This window comes from Lissotriton vulgaris, chromosome 9, assembly GCF_964263255.1.
Source record: "Lissotriton vulgaris chromosome 9, aLisVul1.2, whole genome shotgun sequence".
Taxonomy (NCBI): domain Eukaryota; kingdom Metazoa; phylum Chordata; class Amphibia; order Caudata; family Salamandridae; genus Lissotriton; species Lissotriton vulgaris.
Genome location: NC_141697.1, coordinates 916,274,601 through 916,296,030, shown reverse-complemented (window position 1 = coordinate 916,296,030; position 21,430 = coordinate 916,274,601). Strand labels below are relative to the sequence as shown.

At 47.3% G+C, this 21,430-nt stretch overlaps 1 protein-coding gene across 2 annotated transcripts in view; it reads left to right on the top strand.

Annotated features, from left to right (window-relative positions):
• The window catches only part of RRP9 (ribosomal RNA processing 9, U3 small nucleolar RNA binding protein), a 147,193-nt gene extending 144,276 nt beyond the window's left edge, over positions 1-2,917 (top strand). For both annotated transcript variants that reach the window (XM_086938722.1, XM_086938720.1), the window contains exon 15: positions 2,677-2,917. In XM_086938722.1, coding sequence (XP_086794848.1) covers positions 2,677-2,785 — 109 coding nt within the window. In that variant the 3' untranslated portion in view covers positions 2,786-2,917. The remainder of the gene's footprint in view (positions 1-2,676) is intronic.
• Positions 2,918-21,430: the final 18,513 nt, after the last annotated feature.

Below are 21,430 nucleotides of genomic sequence, written 5' to 3'. Positions count from 1 at the left end.
TAAGTAAAAACAAAATACTGTTCCCACATTCTGGAGATTTAAAAACCATTGTAAATCCTAATTCAAGCCGTTAATTTTTATTAGAGTGATACCTTGAGCTGCCCTTGAGCCATCGGGCACATAGGTAAGCTGGATGAATATTTTTCATGCGGTCCAAAGTGCACTCAATCCGACCTTAAATAAATGTAAATAAACGCATCTGGGCATAGTTTACTTGTGATCTAGAGAATTCCGCCCTACTGCAAAGCATGTGGACACTTAAACACATTTGTAGTTCTTTAATGTATACACTAATTTTTTTTTTTAATTGAGCTGGTCTTTCCAAACAGCACATTCAGTTGAGATTATTGCATGATAATAGCTCTGTATATCGTGTGTAACCTACCTTTGGCGGCAGAAATTATTTGTGAGCAAGCATAATTGATGATCTTAAAAAATTAATCACCTATTCACATCCTATCATCGTTCTAAAACAACAAAAATAAGTTTTCGGTGCCCTGCTTGAAAGCTCTATTAAGAAGTCAGATGTATTATTTATTAGTCATCTGTCTACTAGTAATCTTGTTTACAACAGAAATTCTGCCTATATAGCGCAATTTCCTCCTCAGGAAATTTGTTTATCGCAAAAAACAGCATAATCTTACATTTAAACTTTTAAGAGAAATCTTGCTGTTTTTCTATCTAATAAGCTTCTTACACAGCAACACCACATTATTTACATCAACTCCTGTTACTTTGTTATCCGTGTTACATTTATTCCTACAGTAAAGTTTCACAACACTTAATTTCGGGCTAGCGGTGAAGCAAGGTTGTCTCAATGTAACTCTTATGTGCTCGACCCTTTTATATTTAATTTGCATAAAGCCATCCCAAGGTGATTAGCCTACACAGACATTCAATCAAATCTGTCCTGTGGGTTAATAAGATTTTAAATTGTCTGAATGAATACAGTTGAAAAAAGTGCACTTGATGTATTGACACTGTTAAGATCGAGTCCATGCATGGTAATGTGCCATGCTTCCTTGCCATCACTAATTACTGCTTGATGTCCTTATGGGAAATATTCAGAGAATGATCATTATTTTGACACTTAGAAGTCTTGAATGTGCACATTAGGTATTTTTCTCAAATATAGGGGGAGTGCTCAATACTTTTGTACTGAAGCCCAGTTTTTGAAAACGATCACCTACTTCTGTTGACTATAAGTAGGGCTTTAAGTGGTCCAGGTCTCAGACCCGGTTGTAATTAAAAGCAGACATTGAAACCGGTTCTTATCATGTCCTTAACTTCACCGGCAAAAACACTGATCTATTCCTGAACAGTAAACGTAACAAACATTAAAGTAATTCATGTCCCCAATTTAGTTCCTTCTTATATTTCACATTTTACTTCATCTCACATTTCCTAAAACTGTTAGTTATTTCCAGATGTTGTTTCTGTATTTCCTTTTTTTGTAGCATATTGCTCATGTATGGTGTATATTTTAAACTGAGCTGCCTCCAGGTGTTTATAAAGGGCCACGATTGGGAGCTGTGGTGTTGAGGCTGAAGGCAGTGAGTTTCTCACAATACTGTCAGTGAATCAGAAAGGTGTTCAGAATGCATGGCCATCCAATCCTTGGCCTCTGTCGAGCACAAAGAGGAATGGGCACGTATTCCAGTAGCAATTGTGATTCTGTGCAAATGTGTGTGAAGGAGGGGCACAGTTATCAATATTTTTATATGGCAATAGAATATTCAGTGTGCACGTGTGAGTGGGTGCCATGTGTTTGGGGGTGGTGAAGTGAACGAGTTGCGACAAATTGCATTCTGGAAAGAGGGAAAAGAAGGTGCTGAGGAGGAAAAAGATAATGTGCAAGGTATTCAGATGGATGAGAGGTGGCGAGTGAAAGGGCGTACATGTCTAACCTAGTGTGAATATAGCTCCAGTGATTGAGACAGTCTGTAGACCGCTACTCCTTCCACTGGATTCAGTAAGGTTTTAATTCAGTCTTCTCATTTTAGACTTCAGACATTTTAAAATATTAGTTATAACAAAATTAAAGTTACTTATTTATCTTAAATAGCTAGCTACCATAGATAAAGCACATAGACCTGGCTGGTTTAGGTGTATGTCAGTTATTTGTTGTCTACCTGGATGCAACAACAGAAAGCTTGTAGGGGAACAAAAATACTTGTTGGTGGCACATTAGGGAAATCACATCAATTAAGTTTACATGTTAAGTCACGCCTCTAAGTACACAAGTCCATGTCCTTTTTAGATACTCTTTCGTGTCCCCCCTCCCCCTCCACCCCCAAATACACAAGAGGACATATTTGTGTTACTGTTTTGACATTTAACAACATAGTGAATTAAATGGTATTAGAGCAGTACTAAGGCCATCAGAACGAGTTGCTCAGTTGCGCAGGATAGAGGCACACCTGCTCATGTGAACAGGGAGGTCTTATGAATGGAAGGAATGTGTACTTGGATATGGAGTGATACTCCAAGGTAACTGTTCCAGAGGTTTTCATCCTGGTAATAGTGGTATATAAAGCTGTCTGGCATTGTAGTCCGTATACAAGTCTTCCCCCTAAGACACCCTGCTGCACTCCTTTTTAACCAGCTGCATTTTCTTAAACTCATGCTTCATAACCGGTGATCATATGGCCTAATATATTTTCTCTTTCTTCAAAGGTTGGGACGCTGGTGGCGCATTAAGGAGGCCAAAAATGGGTTGTACATAATCCCTCTGAAGAAAGCTTCTGCGAGTGATGCAGAGGAGGAGCCCAGTCAAGATCCATAGAAATCCATCACACCCTTCTATTCCCCTTCCATCAGAGATCCAAAGGCATCAGAGTTTATTTATTGCTGGTTGCATATTTTGTAAAAAGAATGTTTATTAAAGGTTTTTTTTTTTTTTTACTAAATGATAAAATGAGTGTGAATTTGCTTGATAGATGGCCATTCCATCGGCCTTAGTTACCTTTGCATAGTTAATTCATAAACCTCTGTATTCACATAAGGGGGTACATTTTTTGGTGTTGAAGTGACCTCATTACATCGTTTTAAATCTTAACTTTGTAATTAGCTAGGTTTTGAAATTTCTTTTGAACTCCAAGGACCTTTGATATCTCAAGTTGCTGTCGAGGCAAATTCTCACACTAAGCACAACTGGATTCTCAATCGAGGATTTATAAAGCGCAGAGCATAACCTGTGAGGATATCAAGCACTAGCGTTGCTAGCTGCTTCGTGGTGATCTGTTAATTCGAACAGTCATGTTTTGAGTCCTTTCCTGAAGTGCTGGAGCATTGAGGCGGTCCGAAGTGCAGGGGAATGTCGTTCCAAGCTTTTGGCACCTTTTTTCTTTTTTTTTTTTTAAAAGTCTGTTTATTATTTTTTCAGTCATGGACAAACCATTACATTGGCATCAACAGTAGGCATGGAACAATATTTGGTACATGGGTGGGATTTTTTAAACCTTCAAGTTACATGGTAGTTGTTTCTTTCTCATGTTGTGTAAGTCCAGGCCCTGAATACTTGCCGTTCTAGTGAGCTCCTGTGCACCACATAACACGTTCTGAAATGAACAGTCAATCAGTTTACAGTTCCATCCTCCCTCTCCCGTGTGACCTATCCCACCATTTCATCAGCAATAGCATTGATTTCAAGTCCTACGGGTACCAAGACTGCAGATCACTCCCACCATCTCACCGCGATATACAATGGCATCTCTCCCATCCCACCAGAGCAATCTCCTGTGTCTCATATGCAATAATGTAGTCACACTAGTTTATGCGGGGTTGCACGGATGTGCAATCAGGTAGCATGTTAGCGGAGCCCGTATATCCCTGGGCCTGGAGGCTATAGGCAACAATTCAGCATATGTTGCAAGCCTCTCCTTGTAGATCATCAAATCATCGATCCAGCTCTTAAATTTGGGTGCCCGCCCCCTCCCCCAACGACAGGCCACTCTTCTCTTAGCCATGAGTAGTGCCAGGGCTACAAATTTGCGGTGCTCAGCTCGTAAAGTCTTAACATAACCTAACCGGACCATCAATGGGGTAGGGTCAACATGCATATTTATCATCAATGACAGAGCCTGGAAGACACGTTTCCAGTACTCTTATCCCAGGACATTCCCTCGCCAGATGGAGAAAGTCTGCTCCTTCGGCCCGACACCTATCATATCTATCCAAGTCCCTTAGACCAAATCTATGCATCTTAGCAGGGGTCTAATACAGTCTGTGTAGGAATTTATAATGAATTATACAGAGCCTACTGCTAGCCGAGACCAGGTCAGTCTGCGAACAGAATTCCCAATGATCATCAGTCAGGGCAATGCCCAGCTCCTCCCCCCACCATGTGCGGGACAAAGTGGCTGGGACTTCTGTGTGTGTGTGTACTGTATGATAGATCAAGGATACCAGACGCCTAGCTGTCGTGTACTGCAGTATCCGCTGTAATGGTGTTCGTGCTTGTGGATCAGCTGGAAAATCCGGGTTCAGCGAGCGGATCCCCTGTCTAAGCCAGATATACAAAAAAGTGCTGCTGTGTATTCTGGAACATCTGCTCCGGAGTTCGGAATAGGCCATTATGGAATAAGTCCCCCCAGGTGTGAATATTTTTATGTTTTTTAAAGTTGTGGAATATGGTTTCCTGCAAGAGAGGCATGCTCGGGTGATAAGTGAAAGGCAGCAGCGGAGAGTAGAGCATGGATGTGCCCAGCATATGTCCTATGCATTGCCATGCTGAAATCGTACATGTAAGTGTCGTCTGCATCCTGTCCCTAGCACTCACATTTTCATATATGACTCCATCGACAGGTGTGGGGTGCGCTAGCCAGTGTTCCGCCGCAACTTGTGGCATGCATCTTGGTTGTGTTACCCAAAACCAAGCTTAGTGGGCTTGCACGCTCATGTAGTATAAAGTTTGGTACCCCAAACCCACCCTGTGAGTAGGGCCTAGTCAGCACGCTCCACTGCAGCCTCGGCTGTTTACCTCCCCACACTAGGCGTATCAGTTCCGTTTTCAGTGCTTTGAAGAAAAAAAACCTGGGATAGTATGTTATATTGAGAAAGAGATAAAGCAGCTGGGGGAGTATCACCATCTTAATCAAGGATGCTCGGCCCGCCATGGAGAGTGGTAAAGATATTCATCGGGTAACATATTCCGTTATGCGGGTCATGGTCGTACCATAGTTCAGTCTCATGAGTTCCCCCCTATCCCTAATAACTCGTATCCCCAGATATTTCAGTTCCTCGTCACACCGTTCTAAAGGGTAGTCCAACGGGAAGGGAGTTGTCGCCGTAGTTTGTGGAAAAAGATTTGACTTCCCCCCCAATTGATTTGTATTCCCGATCATTTCCCAAATACTATAAATTCCCTAAGCACCGGGTTCAGATTCTGCTGTGGGTCACGAATGTAAAGGGTGATGTCATCCGCATAGAGGGAGACCAGTATTTGACGCAAAATGCATTTAAGGGCCTTATTGTGTTGTTGCCGTAGTTTTGCTGCCAGCGGTTTCACTGCGATAGCAAAGAGTAACGGGGAACGTGGGTATCCTTGGCAGGTGCCTCTAGTGATTTGGAATGTTTGCGAGACAGGCCCATTAATCAAAACCTTAGCTCTCGGCAAATGGTATAACAGCTTAACACCTTGGGTGCTTTGACTTTTCCCCTCCTGTGCTGAGGGATCTGTAAATCCCATTGTTCATGAGGAGCTCAGCTCGTCATGAGCACACGAGCAGTGTACTGCATGACGAGCTGAGCTCGTCATGAGCATGGAAGGGGTTGGGAAGCCCATTCTGAGCATCACACCAAAAACATAGTCCCACTCGATGGAGTCAAAGGCCTTTGTGTCGTCTAAAAAAACTGCGGACATAGGTAGGTCTTGGGAAACCTTGTTCAAGATGGCGAATAGTGTCGTCAGATTATGGGAGATGGCCCGTCCGGGCACAAACCCCGATTGGTCAGGGAGGATCAAGGTCTCCATCAAAAGACTCAGCCGGGTTGCAATTATTTTCGCTAGTATTTTCGCATCACAGTTAAGGAGGGACAACGGCCTATAGGAGTCACATTGTTATGGCGGTTTACCTGGCTTCAACAATGAAATTATGAGGGCTTCCCTCATAGAGGCTAGGAGGCTACCCATTTCTAATGATTCCTCATATACCTCACGAAGAATGGGGCCATTAGGTCAATATATGTTTTGAAGAATTCTACTGGGATGCCATCAGTCCCAGTGGCCTTCCCGGATTGCATACTCGTGATAGCTTCCTTAACCTCATCTAATTACAAAGGGGCATATAGGCATTTCCTCTGCCCATCGCTTAGCCAGCCCAGCGCCACGTCCCCCCAAAAGTTGCCAGATCCAGAGCATCCACTCTATTCGTGGTGTAAAGTCGATAATGGCACGTAAAGGCGTTCAGAATAGTGGTTGTGTCTCCATAGACTGTCCCGTCTAAATCCTCAATTTGCAGGACATAATTAGCACAGTTAGGTTTTCTAACTAGTTGTGCCAGGACCTTACCTGCTCATTCACCTTCTCCATAACTCCTGGCTACCCAATATTTGCCCCCAAACCTCAACTCTTTGTGCCATGTCCATGTACTCTGTGATGCTTTTTCTAATTTTAGCCTGGGCGTCTCCATTTGGACCCACTGCCAGTTCCTCTTCCAGTACCTTGAGCTCTAGCTCCAATTTTCGAATGGAGTGGAGTATATCTTTCAGGACCCCAGTACCTTTCGATATGCAGTACCCACGAATTGTGACTTTAAATGGTTCGTGCGGCCGCCTCACCTTCAATCCGGCCGTAGCCCCAGAGTCCCCTCAGGTCAAGTCAGGGCAGGCATGCGCTAATAATTGCCCTGCACGGGGGGGGGGGAACCCAACCCTCCATCTCCCCGCTGCGCGGGCCGCCCGACTCCTATAGCGCAACCCCTGCGGCACTTTTCGTTTCGCCGTCGCCTCTCCACCTCACCAGCAGCACAGTCCAGCCAGCGCCGCACGGTCCTGGCGTTCAGGCACAGGGTAAGATCGAACCGTTTCCGCTCCCACCGCGCTTTCTTTTCAGGTAGACCCTTGAGTCCTCGGCGCATCCAAGGCCTCAGTTAGCCTTTGCGACCCTGCCTGCCCTCCCGGTCCTCACGCATTCTCTCGGCCCAGGCTTTAGCATGCCATAGTTCACGCGGAGTGAAGTCGATTTCTTCCAAACTTGCAGCGAGTCTGCGTGGGGTACAGGTCTTTCAGTAGGCAGCGGTTTTAGAGGCCAGCAAGCAGGATAAATAATAGGATTAGAACACTGGGCTGCAGGAGTCTCGCCTCAGTGCGGCCATCTTGCTAGTGCGCCACCTAGCGCCCCCAAGCTTTTGGCACCTTGTGTGTGAAGAAGCGCCCTCTGCTGTTGCCACAGCAGATCTGGGGGGGGGTGTCTGCGAGGAAGAGTGAGGCGGATCATAGGTGGCTTGTCAGTTGGTGGAAGATTATCTTCTTGTGTTATGAGGCGAACTATGGAAGACAGATTATGTGGGTTCTTCTGGTGAGGTATGAGGAAATCCATTTCATGGTTTTGCCTGCGATGTCTAGAGAATGTGGTATTACTCAGTGTTGTAATATAACTTTTGAATGTAGTTTTTTGAGGTTGCCATTGACCATCTCTGAGACGGTTTACAGGAGAGTTAACCAACTGTTGGTCTGAAATGAACCCATTTCGAAAATAATTTACAGAGGAACTTTTTGTTTATTATGATCATTTATCAGCAAAGCATGAGAGATTCCCAAAAGTTAGCCACTTCCAGTGCAGTGACATCTAGAATACATTTCTGTATATGGCCATGAAATTGTATCCCCATATACTATACCAGGGGCCAAAATGGAGTTATCTGATCCTATCCGGATTAATGAGATCATCTTGTGAACCAATGCATATTTTAATTTTACGCAATTAACTTTAAAAACCATTTTCCCACAGCAGTAACTTGACTACAGTGATGTTTACCTTGAGAATAAGACTCTACAGGTGAGTGATGTTGCAGGTCTCTGAACTGGAGAGTCCCGAGTCCTTAATCCAATGATCCCTTTAGTGTGCCACAAACCGTACAGAGGAGTCAGTGGTCAGAATGGCAGTAGAAAAAAGAAGTGTAGATTGAATGCCCTTTCACAAGCTTGGAATTGAAGGTCTGCCAATAAAGACCCTTCGAAACCTGGTTGAAAATAGTAAACTTGGGTTTCTTTTGTCCCCAAATGGTGTTGCACCATATACACCCAAAGTGGAGCCAATGGAGCAGAAAGTCCCCCTGGAAAACTGTCCACACACCTTCAGTGATCCATTCTCCTCCAGAGATGGAACTATTAGACCTACAGCACAATCTGTTAACTGGATTCCGTCCCTTGAGACTTTCCTGGATTATGATAAATCAGAGATTCCAGAGTTTCAACATGCAGGACTGGGTCTTGACCATCCAGTCATTTCAATTGCAGTATGGTTAATGGCCTGTGGATGAAGATGGGCAGCCACTGCTGGAAGAAACTTTGTGATCATGCTACGGATAACATTCAGGCAGTCTTTATTTGAGTTTGTTAATCTATGAAATTGATGATGCTCTACCTTGATAGAGATGTAGACTTTTTTTATGAATGGCCACCATCCCCTCCTCTGCATGGCCTCCAAGTACTGAACTAGCATTACCGCATGAAAATCTGTACTAAGATAAACTGTTCACGTCATAAAAATCTGATATAGGTCTAATGCTTACATTCTTCATTGTTGCAAAGTACCTGGACTAAAAAGCAAAGCTTTGCTCCTAAAAACGTTTTGAATCTCTTCCAGATGCTCTGGAGATGTGCTCTGCAGTTTTGTAGTACATGAAGATTAATCGGTTGAAGGAAGGGTTAGGGAATAAGTCTGATATTTCCTGCCAACTTGTTCTGCGTTATCCATTAGTAGCAAAAAGACAGTCTTCCTCTTCACCGAGATTCATGCTTCTGGAATTTTAATGTAGCCCTTTGCACCTCAGAGAAGAAAGAAATTGATAGTGGTCTGTGGCAGATTGCTATGTCTTTTTTCCTGCTATCAAGCCTTAAAAGCGTCAGTGGGCGGAGAACTTAGCAGTCACATATGTTACTGTTATGCTGGTACTAAATCAGTCTTTTAGACAACTAGCAAAAAAATTCCCCTTCACACGAGTATTAAAATACTCTGCACATTTCTCTTAATTTTACTAGTTCTGTAGATTTCTAGCTTCAATCCCAGATGTTTGGTAAAAAAGGAGCCTGATCTTTGGTATGCATTTTTCCCCATGGATTCCTTTGGACTTGCCATCTCTGCAGAGCCATTGCCATACCGTTTGGCTTCATCCCTCCTATTTTTGTAATTTATTTTGTTTGCCTTGGGATTCTGAGCACTTTAGCGCTCGTAACTAGTGCTAAAGTGCTTATGCACATGTCCTAAAACATGGTATACTAGATTTACACCTGATTGGCGTATTTAATTTTCTTTCAAGTCCCTAATAAAGTGCAATACTTCCTATCCAGGGCTACTAAATTAAATGCTACTTGTAGGCCTACACTACTTATAGTGCCACCCACTAAAGTAGCCCCTTAAAACCTGTCCTAGGTCTGCCATTGCAGCATGTTGGCAGTATCTGAAAGATACAGTTATAGATTCCTTACCTTAGAATATCCTCCAGGCGTCCGACTGGATCCAGAAAGTTTTTCATCTGCAGTACCCCTGCGCGTCGGGTGGTATCGGTCGACTCCATCGTCGTGGTTGCCGGGATGGTATCGCAGAAGTTAGACGCCGCCCTCGCGCGTGCTGACTTCCGTTCTTTCTTTTTCCACGCCAGCAAGCGCACTAACTTCCAGCCGGCGATGAGAGCGATCCGTACTCCAATTTGTAAGTGGCAAAAGGTTTTGTTTTTTCTTCAGCAACAAATGCTGCAAAGGTAGCCAAAATAATACTTATACCTAAATTTAAAAAATGAAGTAGATCGCTACAAAAGCATCAATATATGGTGCATCAGTTGTTGATGTTGGAACAGGCTTTGCTTTCCGTAACTGCTGTAAATCTATACACAGCTGAGATACCTCTTTATAGATCATAGTCTATGGAAGGCCCTGAATCTTCCTAACAGTGAGTGAGGGTTCTTCTCCTGGGATGATTCTCCCCCCTCTTTTTCTACATAGCACTCTGACTTCGTTTTTCTCCTCTCTTCACCTCACACATAGCCAGACGTACTTCTGTGTGAATAGTATTGTTAATAAGGTGCCATGGCTGTAGAAAGCTGCCTTATTCTCAGCTAAAGTTAACCTTGAGACACTGGGTCCTATTAAACATCCTGAAGAGTGCTCTTGCCACAGTGATCCTCTACATGATCGCTCTCATGCTTTCTGTTCAGTTTGTGTACCTCATGGCACAGGTATTTGAACTATTAAAGTGGCAGACTAAACCGATTGAACTTCGTCCCTTATTAGAACTTCAACCAGTGAACCATGCTAACGTCACCAAGTACATGGGTCATATGTTTTATGGGATTTATGTTTACTCTACATGATTGGAACCATGGTGTTGATCCTAGTTCTATGAAGAGCAGAGTTCAAATGGCTTTTTCAGCCCAGAAAGCACTATGCTTGCACCTCTCTAATTCCAAGTTCTCTGTGCCGTACAAGAGGTGCGAAGGAGCAAAGGCCTAGGGTACTTGCAGAAAGTATAGCCCAACTGTTAGAACTGGAGGTCTCTAGTTGGCAATGGTGTACACCACCTTTGACCAAATAGGGACCCTTGCTTCTAAGTCAGGGAAAGGCGATTACACTGCTGGATAACCCCTGCTCATCCCCTTGGTAGCTTGGCACGAGCAGACAGGCTTTTCTCAGAGGCAGTGTGTTAAGCATTGGGGAATATACACAGTAATACAGTGAAAACACTACACATGAGCACCACACAGGTTTTATAAAAATAAGTATTCTTTATATAGACTTAACAGAAGGCCACAAATGACAAAAATCCACAATACTGTACTTAAAGTTAACTTAAAGATGGTAAAAGTTACTTAGTTCAAGTTGGTGATAAATGTGACACTGCTCTAACAAAAGCTATATCACTCTATCTCTTGATGTGTAAAGTACCACATAAGTTGGTGTGTAATGTTTCAATACTTTCAATGTTCTGCTTTGTAACCTTTGCCTCAGATTGTAAAGCGCTCTGATATCCTTCGGGATCAAGTTCGCGCTATATAAAACTTTATAAATAAATAAAGATATGGAGAGAGCCTTACCCCCAGTCAAGACTAACTTTTTGTGACTTTTTGTCGACTTCTTTTCGAGTCTTACATAGACTCCTGGTGCACGAGTGATGCCAGGTTTCAAGGCCTGTGGTTCCTGTCCTCAACTGATGTCAGGAACAGATCCACGCCATGTGTGCCACTACTGCCCGGAGCGCGACCACGACCCTAAGTCGTGCTCCGACTGCCATACCATGGCCCAGAAGTCTTTGTGAGAGCGGTCCCGAAAGCTCCTCGAGACCCGGCAGTCAGCTCTGCGTTGTTCAAGGTCTCGGTCGTGTGGGAGGTCACAGGAAAGACCGCGGAGCCATCGTCACTCATCGTCAAAGTCTTTGCACTTAGTCCGGTAAGTCGAAGCATAGGAAGTCGAAGCATAGTCATTCTTCGACCTCCCCTTGTCCGTCGGCCGACGCAACACAGGGTGTGGGTGGTGCCACTCCAGCGACTCCGCGTGTGAAGCCTTCTGGGATGACAGCGGCCTTCCGTCCCCGGAGGGACCCCTGCCCATCTTTGTCAATTTTACGAAGCAATGCATGCCATCTTAGGGCAGCTCGATTCCACGCAGTGCACCTTAGGGCCCCACAGACTCTGCTGGGGGCCCTAGGCCTTCGACACAGGCGGCTCCGCAGGACCCCCTTGGATCCAGGCCTGGATCCAGATCGACGCCGGTCGACCTCGTAACACCTCCACTGGCACCACGTCCGCAGCCTGGTGCCGGCTGGGCCTCCAGCTGGCGTCGACCCCCTACTTCCACCCCGATGTGGATACGGAGCCAGACCGACAGTGGATCTGGCGCCGATGGGTACTTTTGTGCCTGCACTCTACCCTGGCTATTTTCAGCCAGTTTGGCAGCCAGAGGAGAGTGAGGAAGACTGGGAGGGGCCGAGGACCCTCTCACAGCCCAGCTCGAATAAATCCGGACTGGAGAGAGGAACTGTGGGATGCCAGTGGTCTGGACACCTCACCAGACCTTGGCATGTTGTCTCCTACCGTGGCTACGGAGGAGGGAGCTTTTTACTCAGTGGTGTTGCATAGGGCGGCCTACACCCTAAACCTTGAGCTACCTACTATGGCAGTCAGGACTTACCTCTTGACAGAGGTGCTTCAGCCGGCAGCGAGCTCTTCTGAGCCCCTGCTGCCATTTAATGAAGCCCTCACGAACATTATTTTGGGCATCTGGTCCAGGCCCACCGCAGGGATTCCTGTGGATAGGATGATTGCCCAACGCCACCTCCTGTCCCTGGGGGATCCCACTTAACTCTCCTAACACCCCACCCAGAGAGCTTGGTAACCCAAACCTTAGCGTCCAAAAGTGCATTCCGCCTAGACTGCTTGCTACCCTTCCGTAAGGCAATCAAAACCTATCTGTTCCCCACGGTCTAACCCCTAGCTCTCTACTGACACTGCTACCAGTGCCGGAACGCCTCTTCGCTGAGGCATCTGAGCGCTATACAAGACTACCTAACATAGCATTCCCTACCGCACCACCGGACAGGGAATCCAAGAAGCTGGATTAGTTTGGGAAGAAGTTGTTTTCTTCCTCCAGCTTAGGGCTACGGTCTATGAGCACTGCATGCCTCTTGGGCCGTTATTCCCTCTCTGTCTGGGATACGGTGGTGCAAGTGCTACCTCAGTGTCCGGAGGAGGCGTGGGCCGTGCTCTCCCGTGCTGTTGCTGAGGGGAGGGATGCAGCAAAGTTTGACTTCCTGGGTAGGACCATTTCAACGTCATTGGCGCTTCGCCGTCATGCCTGGTTGAGGACAACTGGCTTTTCTGGGGATGTCCAGAACACCTTGATGGCCGTCACCTCTTCAGCAACAAAGCAGACAATGTGCTAGAGCACTTAAAGGACTCTCGGGCTATGGCCAAGTCCTTGAACCTCACCACACACACGTTACTTTCTGAGCCACTGGCCAGCACAAGCTGTTCAACCTCAGCGCGGTTGGGGATGTGGGAACCACCAACGTGGTTCGGGGGGCCAGCAGGCGGACCAGTCCACCCCCCCTCCTCTGTAGCAGCCTCCAAACCCTCCTAGTCTGACCTTTCAGGCCCATCAAACGCTAGTGGGTGGCAGGATTCGCCATCATCTGACCCACTGGTGCACCATCATGTCACAGGTGGGTTTTGCAGATAGTCCGAAGGGGCTACTCCCTCCACTTAGCGACTATGACTCCAGCCTTGCCACCCCAGTACCATGCATGGGGGTATTATCTGGTCCTTCTCCAACAGGAAGTTGCGGCTCTCTTGGCCAATGAAGCCATTGAGGGCGTTCCTGCCTCAGAAGTAGGTCGTGGTTGATATTCCCACTACTTTCTGGTGCCCAAGAAGGACAAGGTCCTGCCTCCTATCTTGGATCTCAGGGATGTCAACCGCTTCCTCCGGAAGGAGAAGTTCGAAATGTTGACCCTGGCTCAGGACTTTGCTGCCCTCTACCCTAGAGACTGGATGGTAGCGTTGGACTTGCAGGACGCTTATTTTGGTATCCCCGCCGTCCCACTGATTTTTTTCTGCGGTTCATGGTAGGCCAGGAGCATTTTGTTTACCGTGCTCCCCTTTGGCCTTAGAAGCGCCCCACAGGTGTTCACGAAAGTGATGGTGGCAGCACATCTTTATTTATTTATTTATTTATAAAGTTTTATATAGCGCAAACTTGATCCCGAAGGATATCAGAGCGCTTTACAATCTGAAGCAAAGGTAACCAATCAGAACATTGAAAGTATTGACACACTTATACTTGCTCAGCTCAGGGGTTTTCCAGTGTTTCCCGATCTCGACTACTGGTTGTTGAAGGTGGGATCAGCCTAGGCAGTTCTCTCACCTCGAGACTGTTGCTGACCTCCTGCATTTGCTGGGGTTCTCCATCAACATGCCGAAGTCCCACCTGATCCTCTGTCAGAAGATTCTGTTCATCGGAGCGGTTCTAGACACGACGCAGCTTCAGGTTTGTTCTCCAGAACGACGAGTTCAGGATATTTTTGGGCTATGATTCCGATCTTTCAGCCTCTATCCTGGGTTTCGGTCAGGATGACTCTGAGGCTGCTGGGCCTCATGGTCTCCTGCTGATCGATCATGCCAGGTGGCATATGCGGGCTCTGCACTGGGACCTCAAGTTCCAGTGGGTGCAGCATCAGAGGAATCTGTCTGATTGCGCCCAGATCTTGGAGGGCACTGCACAACAAATGCAGTGGTGGCTCACGAACTAGGGTTGGGTCAACTGCAGATCCCTCTCCCTTCTCCATTCAGAACACACAGTAGTGACAGGCGCATCCCTTCTGGGATGGGGCGGCCACATGGGAGAGGCAGAGATCAGAGGCCTCTGGTCTCCGGCGGAGTTCGAGCTTCACATCAACCTTCTGGAGCTCCGGGCGATCTGTCTTGCATTAAAGGCATTCCTTCCCTCTGTCCGGGGAAGTGAAGTGCAGGTGTTCACGGGCAACACCACCACAATGTGGTACTGCAACAAGGAAGGCGGGGTGGGGTTGTGGACCCTGTCAAGAGGCCCCCCATCTCCGGAGATGGCTGGAACATCAGGGCATATCCCTGGTGGTTCAACACCTGGCAGGTTCAATGAACGCCAGGCCGGACGAACTCAGCCGCAGGTGCATGATGGATTATGAATGACGATCTATTCGCCACTGTCAGCAATTCTGCATATTGGAATTTCCAAGGCTGCATTTCCTAGCCAACGCTTTTCATCGCAAGTGAAGTTGTGGTCTTCTGTATGCTTTTCCGCCTATACCACTTTTACCGTGAGTGGTGAAGATCAAGCGTGACCGGGCCTAAGTAATTCTTGTGCCTCCGGACTGGGCACGAAGAGTCTAGTATCCTGCGCTGCTCAACATGGCCATCGAACAACCGATCCGGCTACCTCTTTGGGAGGATCTTGTGTTTCATTAGCAAGGGGTGGTCCTCCACCCGAACCTGTCCAGCCTCCACCTCCTTGCTTGGAGATTGAGCGGTGGCAGTTGACGTCCTTTGACTTGCCTCCCAAAATCTGTGATGTAATCTTGGCAGCCAGGCGTCCCTCCACTAAGACGGTATACGCCTTCAGATGCAATACGTTTGTGGCATGGTGCACAGCAAAGGCTGCGGATCCTCTTTCTGCCCCTCTTTGAGGTTCTCTTGTTCCTCCTTTCTTTGGCCCAGCAGAGCTCCGCTCTGGGCACTCTTAAGGGCTACCTCTCTGCCATTTCAGCCTTTCTCAGGCTTCCTGATCAGCCTTCTCTTTTAAAGTCCCCTGTTGTAAATAGATTTCTTGAGGGCATTACTCATCTGTTTCCTGCTGTTCCCTTCAGAATGCCTCAGTGGGACTTCAACTTGGTACTCACCTATCTTATGTGCGATCCCTTTGAGCCGCTACATAACTGTCCTCTCAGAATCTTAATTCTCAAAACTGCTTTTCTGGTGGCCATCACCTCTGCGCGCAGGGTGAGTGAGCTACAAGCTCTGTCTGAAAAGCCTCCCTTTCTGGCTGTTCATCCGGACAAGGTCGTCCTCTGAATTCAACCTACCTTCCTTCCTTCCAAAGGTGGTCACTTCTTTTCATTTTGGCCAAACCATCACTTTGCCCACCTTCTTTCCGCCTCCACATCCTTCAAAAGAGGAAGAGAGGCTCCACGGTCTGGATCCAAAACGTGCGCTCTTCTATTAGAATTGCACCAAACATTTCCGGGTGGATGACCAGCTCTTTGTTGGTTATGTGGGCACTAGGAAAGGTTGGGCCGTGCACAAACGGACCATCTCCAGGTGGATCGTTCTGTGCATCAAAGTCTGTTACTCTTTGGCTAAGAAGGATCTTCCAGTGGGTCAGCATGCCCGTTCTACCAGGGCGACTGCAGCTACTACTGCTTTGGGACGGGAAGCCCCCCTGAATTACAATCTGTCAGGCAGCTACATGTGCATCACTGCACACGTTTACAAGACACTATTGCCTGGACAGCCAAGTCCGTAGAGACGGCTTCTTCGGCTGTTCTGTTCTCAAGGACTTTCTGGTGTGATCTTGGTTCGCAGACCGATCTCTGGGTTTGGTATTGCAGGGGTATCCATTCTAAGGTAAGGAATCTTTAACTAACTTTCTTTCAGATGAGCAAGTTACTTACCTTTGATAACCATATATCTGTAAGAAACATAAGTTAGTTACAGATTCCTTACCGACCCACCCATCCTCCCCGTTCTGCAAATTGATTTCTAGGGTTAAGGACATTCTTTAGTTTTGTGCAACAGTGGTCAGTGTCTTGCATGGCTCTGCGTTCCTGGCGTGGAAAGTCGTGTACAGAACTGGCGTCAGCTTGCGAGGGCAGCGTCTAAGTAACTTCTGCGACGTCATCCCAGCAACCACGACGGACGCAGAGTCGACCCAAGCACATGGGTGCTACTGACTAAAAACTTTCCGGATCCAGTCTGACGCCTGGGGGATATTCTAAGGTAAGGAATCTATAACTAACCTATGTTTCTTACAGATATATTGTTACCGAAGGTAAGTAACTTGTTCTTTAATCTGCCAATTTGATTCGGCAAAATGAACCACTGCCAGGCCTAAAGCTCCCTTTTTATTACAGATGTTACCCATTAGGCCCTAGACTGTCCATAGAGCAGGATGCATTGTAATTGAAAAGTTGAACATGTACTTTTAAGTTTTACATGTCCTGGTAATGAAAAACTCACAAATGGATGTCACTGTTGTGAGGCCTACTGCTCCCATATTGGATAACACTGGGTTGCCTTATATCTTTTAATTGATAACTTGATTGGGAGCAGGTATGAAAGTCTGGTTTGGTGTCTGAAGAATTGTAATTTAAAATTAGCTTTAATGGTAAAGTTGGATATCTGAAAGAGACACGTTGGTGATCGATTCCTTACAATAGAATATCCCCAGGCGTCAGACTGGATCTGGAAAGTTTTGCTTAGCAGTACCCCAGCGCGTCAGTAGGTGGCATCATGCGGCTCCTCGTCCGTCACTGGCATCGTCAGTGCCAAGATGACGTCACGGGGAGTACTTAGGCACCGCCCATGCGTGCTGACGTCCGTTCATTCTTTTTCCGCGCCAGCAGCGCAGATCTGGATTGAGCACATATCTTAGTCCTTTTTTGACTACTCTTTTGAGTCTTTTGTCTCTCCTTTTTCCTCCTGGTGCACGTAGGGATGCCTGGCTTCAAGTCTTGCAGGTCGTGCTGCTGTAACATGTCTGTGGCGGAGCGCCACGATGTTTTCCTCTACTACCTGGAGACCAAACATGACTGCCGAGACTGTCGTGCCATGGCACTGAAGGCCTTGCGGGAGCAGCGTTGTAAATTGCTGCAGGTCCGGCATTCCTCTCACCGATACTCCGGTTCTAGCGGCCGTTCCCGAGTCCGCTCACGGGACCGGAGCAGTCGCTCCTTGGGCTCCAAGTCTTCAGATTCCAGTAAGCGACTCCATAAAAAGAAGTCAAAGAAGCGTGCTCGCTCTCAGATGTCCCCTTGTCGCTCCCCAGAGGCAGACGAGGGGGACAGGGGCTCCACCCCTGCGGCTCCTCTGGAGCAGGGGAATCCCGCGGCCTACCCGCTATACCCGGGTACATCGGCAACTCGCGAAGAGATGCAAGTGTTCTTGCTGCCATGGACCACCTTTTTAGGCCCCGGGCTCCCGCCGGCACGCCTTCGGGCCCGGCGGACCCGTGTTCAGATCCTGCTGGCCCGGCGGCTCTGCCACCGGCCCTGGTGCCACAGGATCCTGCTCCGCTGACTCCCGCCCCAGCATTACGAATTCCAGCACCACTGCCGGCCCTGGCTCTGCCCTCGGCGCTATCAGAGGTGCCGCACTAGGTCCCGTTTATCCCACCACTGCCCGGGTTCCCAGACTATTTTGTTCCGGCCTGGGACCCGAATTGGGCAGCGGCTCCAGCCCGGCCCTGGCTGGTGCCGTTCCCAACACAGTTTGTCCCTGCTCCGGCCCTGCCGCCGCTACCGCCCCAACCGCCGCTACCGGCCCCCTCGACGCCGGAGGCAGATGACGACTGGGACGGGTCCGAGAACCCCTTGCCCGGCAATGTGACTCCGAGCAAGATTGGGTGGACAACATGGAAGATGCGGGCAAACTTGCCATTTCTTCTGACCCGGGGTTTGCCTCTCCTCCGCCTAGTTCGGCTCTTCCTCAGACCCACTCTACTGTTCACTCCCGGACCTGCGGAAGGACTCTGAGGACCGATGCTGCCTGTGGCCTGCTGTGTACTTCAGAAGACTGTTTTGCTGCGACAAAGAAAGACTGCTCTGCTACCTGAAGCCAGCACAGAGCCCCCAGAGGTCTGCCCTGCTCTTCTATTTGAACCCAGGACTTCCAGAGTGACTCTAAGAGCCAGTTGGCTGGCAGGACCAGTCTCTCCGGCACGACAAAGTCTCCAACCATCTTCATCCCATACCTGGACCCTGCCCGAGTGAAACCTGACCCTCTTATTGGTGCCCCTCCAGTATGGACCCTTGGAAGTGGTTGTAAAGGTGCCCAAATATATCAAATCTAAAACTAGGGACTTAAAATATTTTTGCTCAAAGTGCCCTGAAAACCGAGAGGAGACAGGAACTTACCTGCTTGTTTATTCACCCAAGCTGCATTGCATGTCACTCTGACTTTGCAGCAGCTTCTGCTACGATCTTCTCTGCAGCAGTACATCGGTTCAGCAGCTCCTCGAAGAAGGGATATCCAGCCTTGTTGAGCCCTCATTAGCTGCAGTTTTGTCCCCTGGAGATTTTTGACTTACAAAAAAAGAGACTAAGTCCAAACTAAGGAATCTTCAGTGACTCCATGATGAATACTCGGACGACGACTCAGACTCTGCCAGCTTCTGTGCCCTGCTGAACTTTCTTCTCAGACATTTTCTTCACAGATTTCTCTCAAGTCTGAAGATACGTGGATACCAGGCCTAATAAACTTTGTGTATTGGACCCGCGCTGCATTGTGTTTGGTGCTCAGCCCCACCCTCTTCAACGTCTACACGAGCCCCCTCGCAGCCATCGCACGCCAACACAACCTCAACATCATCTCCTACGCCGACGACACCCAGCTGATCCTCTCCCTCACCAAAGACCCGGCCACCGCCAGAACCAGCCTACACGAAGGGAAGAAATCTGTCACTGAGTGGATGAAGAACAGCCGCCTGAAACTGAACTCAGACAAGACGGAAGTCCTCATCCTGGGATCATCGCCCTCCGCCTGGGCACCACTCCCAAGCCAACGGACCACGCACGTAACCTGGGCTTCATCCTGGATTCCTCCCTCTCGATGACCAGACAAGTCAACGCCGTCTCATCATCGTGCTTCAACACCCTGCGCATGCTCCGAAAGGTCTTCCGATGGATCCCCACCGAAACCAGGAAGATGGTCACCAGCTGACTGGGCTACGGAAACACCCTCTACGCCGGTACCACAGCCAAACTCCAGAAAAGACTCCAATGCATCCAGAACGCCTCCGCATGACTCGTCCTGGACGTCCCCCGACACAGCCACATCTCCGGCCATCTGAGAGATCTGCACTGGCTCCCCGTCAGCAAGAGGATCAAGTTCAGACTGCGGACCCACGCACACAAGGCTCTCTACGACCTGGGCCACAAATACCTCAACAACCGCCTGACCTTCGACACACCCACCCACCAGCTACGGTCGACCAGCCTCTCCCTCGCCACCGTCCCACGCATCTGCAGAGCCACCACCGGAGGAAGATCCTTCTCCTACCTGGCAGTCAAGACTTGGAACTCCCTGCCGATCCACCTTCGGCTGACCCAGGACCACCTCGCCTTCAGGAAGCAACTCAAGACCTGGCTTTTCGAGCAGTAACGGACCCCTCTCCCCCAGGTCCTTGAGACCCTTCCGGGTGAGTAGCGCGCTATACAAATGTTGTGATTGATTGATTGATTGACTATAACTTCTTACTTTGCCTCAGTCTCGCATGACTAGATGTCCATAGATGGTGCTTTGATCTTTTAGGCCCTATTTTTTTTACTTTAAACTTCAAAAATTCATAACTCAGTTTCTACTGATTGGATTTTTGTCGTTTTGGTGTGAAATAATTTATTTACATTTACTCTATTTGTTTAAATTGGTGTGCGTTATTTTCTTGTGTTGTGTTTTCACTTTATTGCGGTTTGTGTGCTGCATGTATGCTTTAAACATTGCCTCGAAGTTAAGCCTGTTTGCTTTTGTGACAAGCTACCTGAGGGTTAAGCACGGTCAGTTTATTGACTGTGGTTCACCGTGACAAGATTGTGACTGTTGTAGGAGTTGAGTAGGTTTTTAACCGCCCCAAGCAGCAACCCAATTTCTCCCATCTTCAGCAACCACTGCCTACTAAGATGAAAGGTTAACCTTTGATACTAAAGTCTTGTGCTTTTGAGACTTGCTTTTAGAATCCAGTAATTAAAGTTGACGGTTTTGTTCATGGCTTAGAATAATGCACCATAATCATTGTGAGGTGTAATTGCTGATTCAAGCGGCTTCCCGTCTGCTGCTTGTTCATAGGACGTCCAGGTACAGGGACGATCCTGTTAAGGCCTCTGAAAGTGAAACTCTAGCAAATAATATATACAGGGCAAGCTCCTATGTGGCCATCAGGTAATATCCACTTATCAAAACTCCGATTTGTATTCCTGTGTTGATCATCAGTTCTTTTACATTATTAAATCCTCAGTATGCCAGCACTCTTACAGATATGCATTGTCTAGAATGGTTCAAGCAGTGCAATACCGTCTCAAGCAATTCATTAATTCAAAACATCCCAACTGCATATAACTACCATGTAGTTCACAGGCATTTAAAATTAAATAAAAATCACCAAGTCTAGCTTCAGTTATTAATTGATGTCACGGGTAGGTATTCCATCAAACACAATTGTCAGAGGTAACATGTGAAGGCTGCCAGTGTTGTCCCTTTGAGGGCAATGGTGATCAGTCAGTGAACTATCATTGAATTAAATAATGTAATGCAAAAGAAATGATGATCAACCCAAGAATAAAGCTTGATTGTTGACACACATTTAAAGGGGTTATTAATTACTGGCCCACTGAGGGGACCTTATATATATATATATATATATATATATATATATATATATATATAATATATACACACATATACATTCCAGCCATAACCTTCAACTCCACAGAGAAGAAGGGCGCCGCACACCAGATTGCAGGAAACTTTAGCTC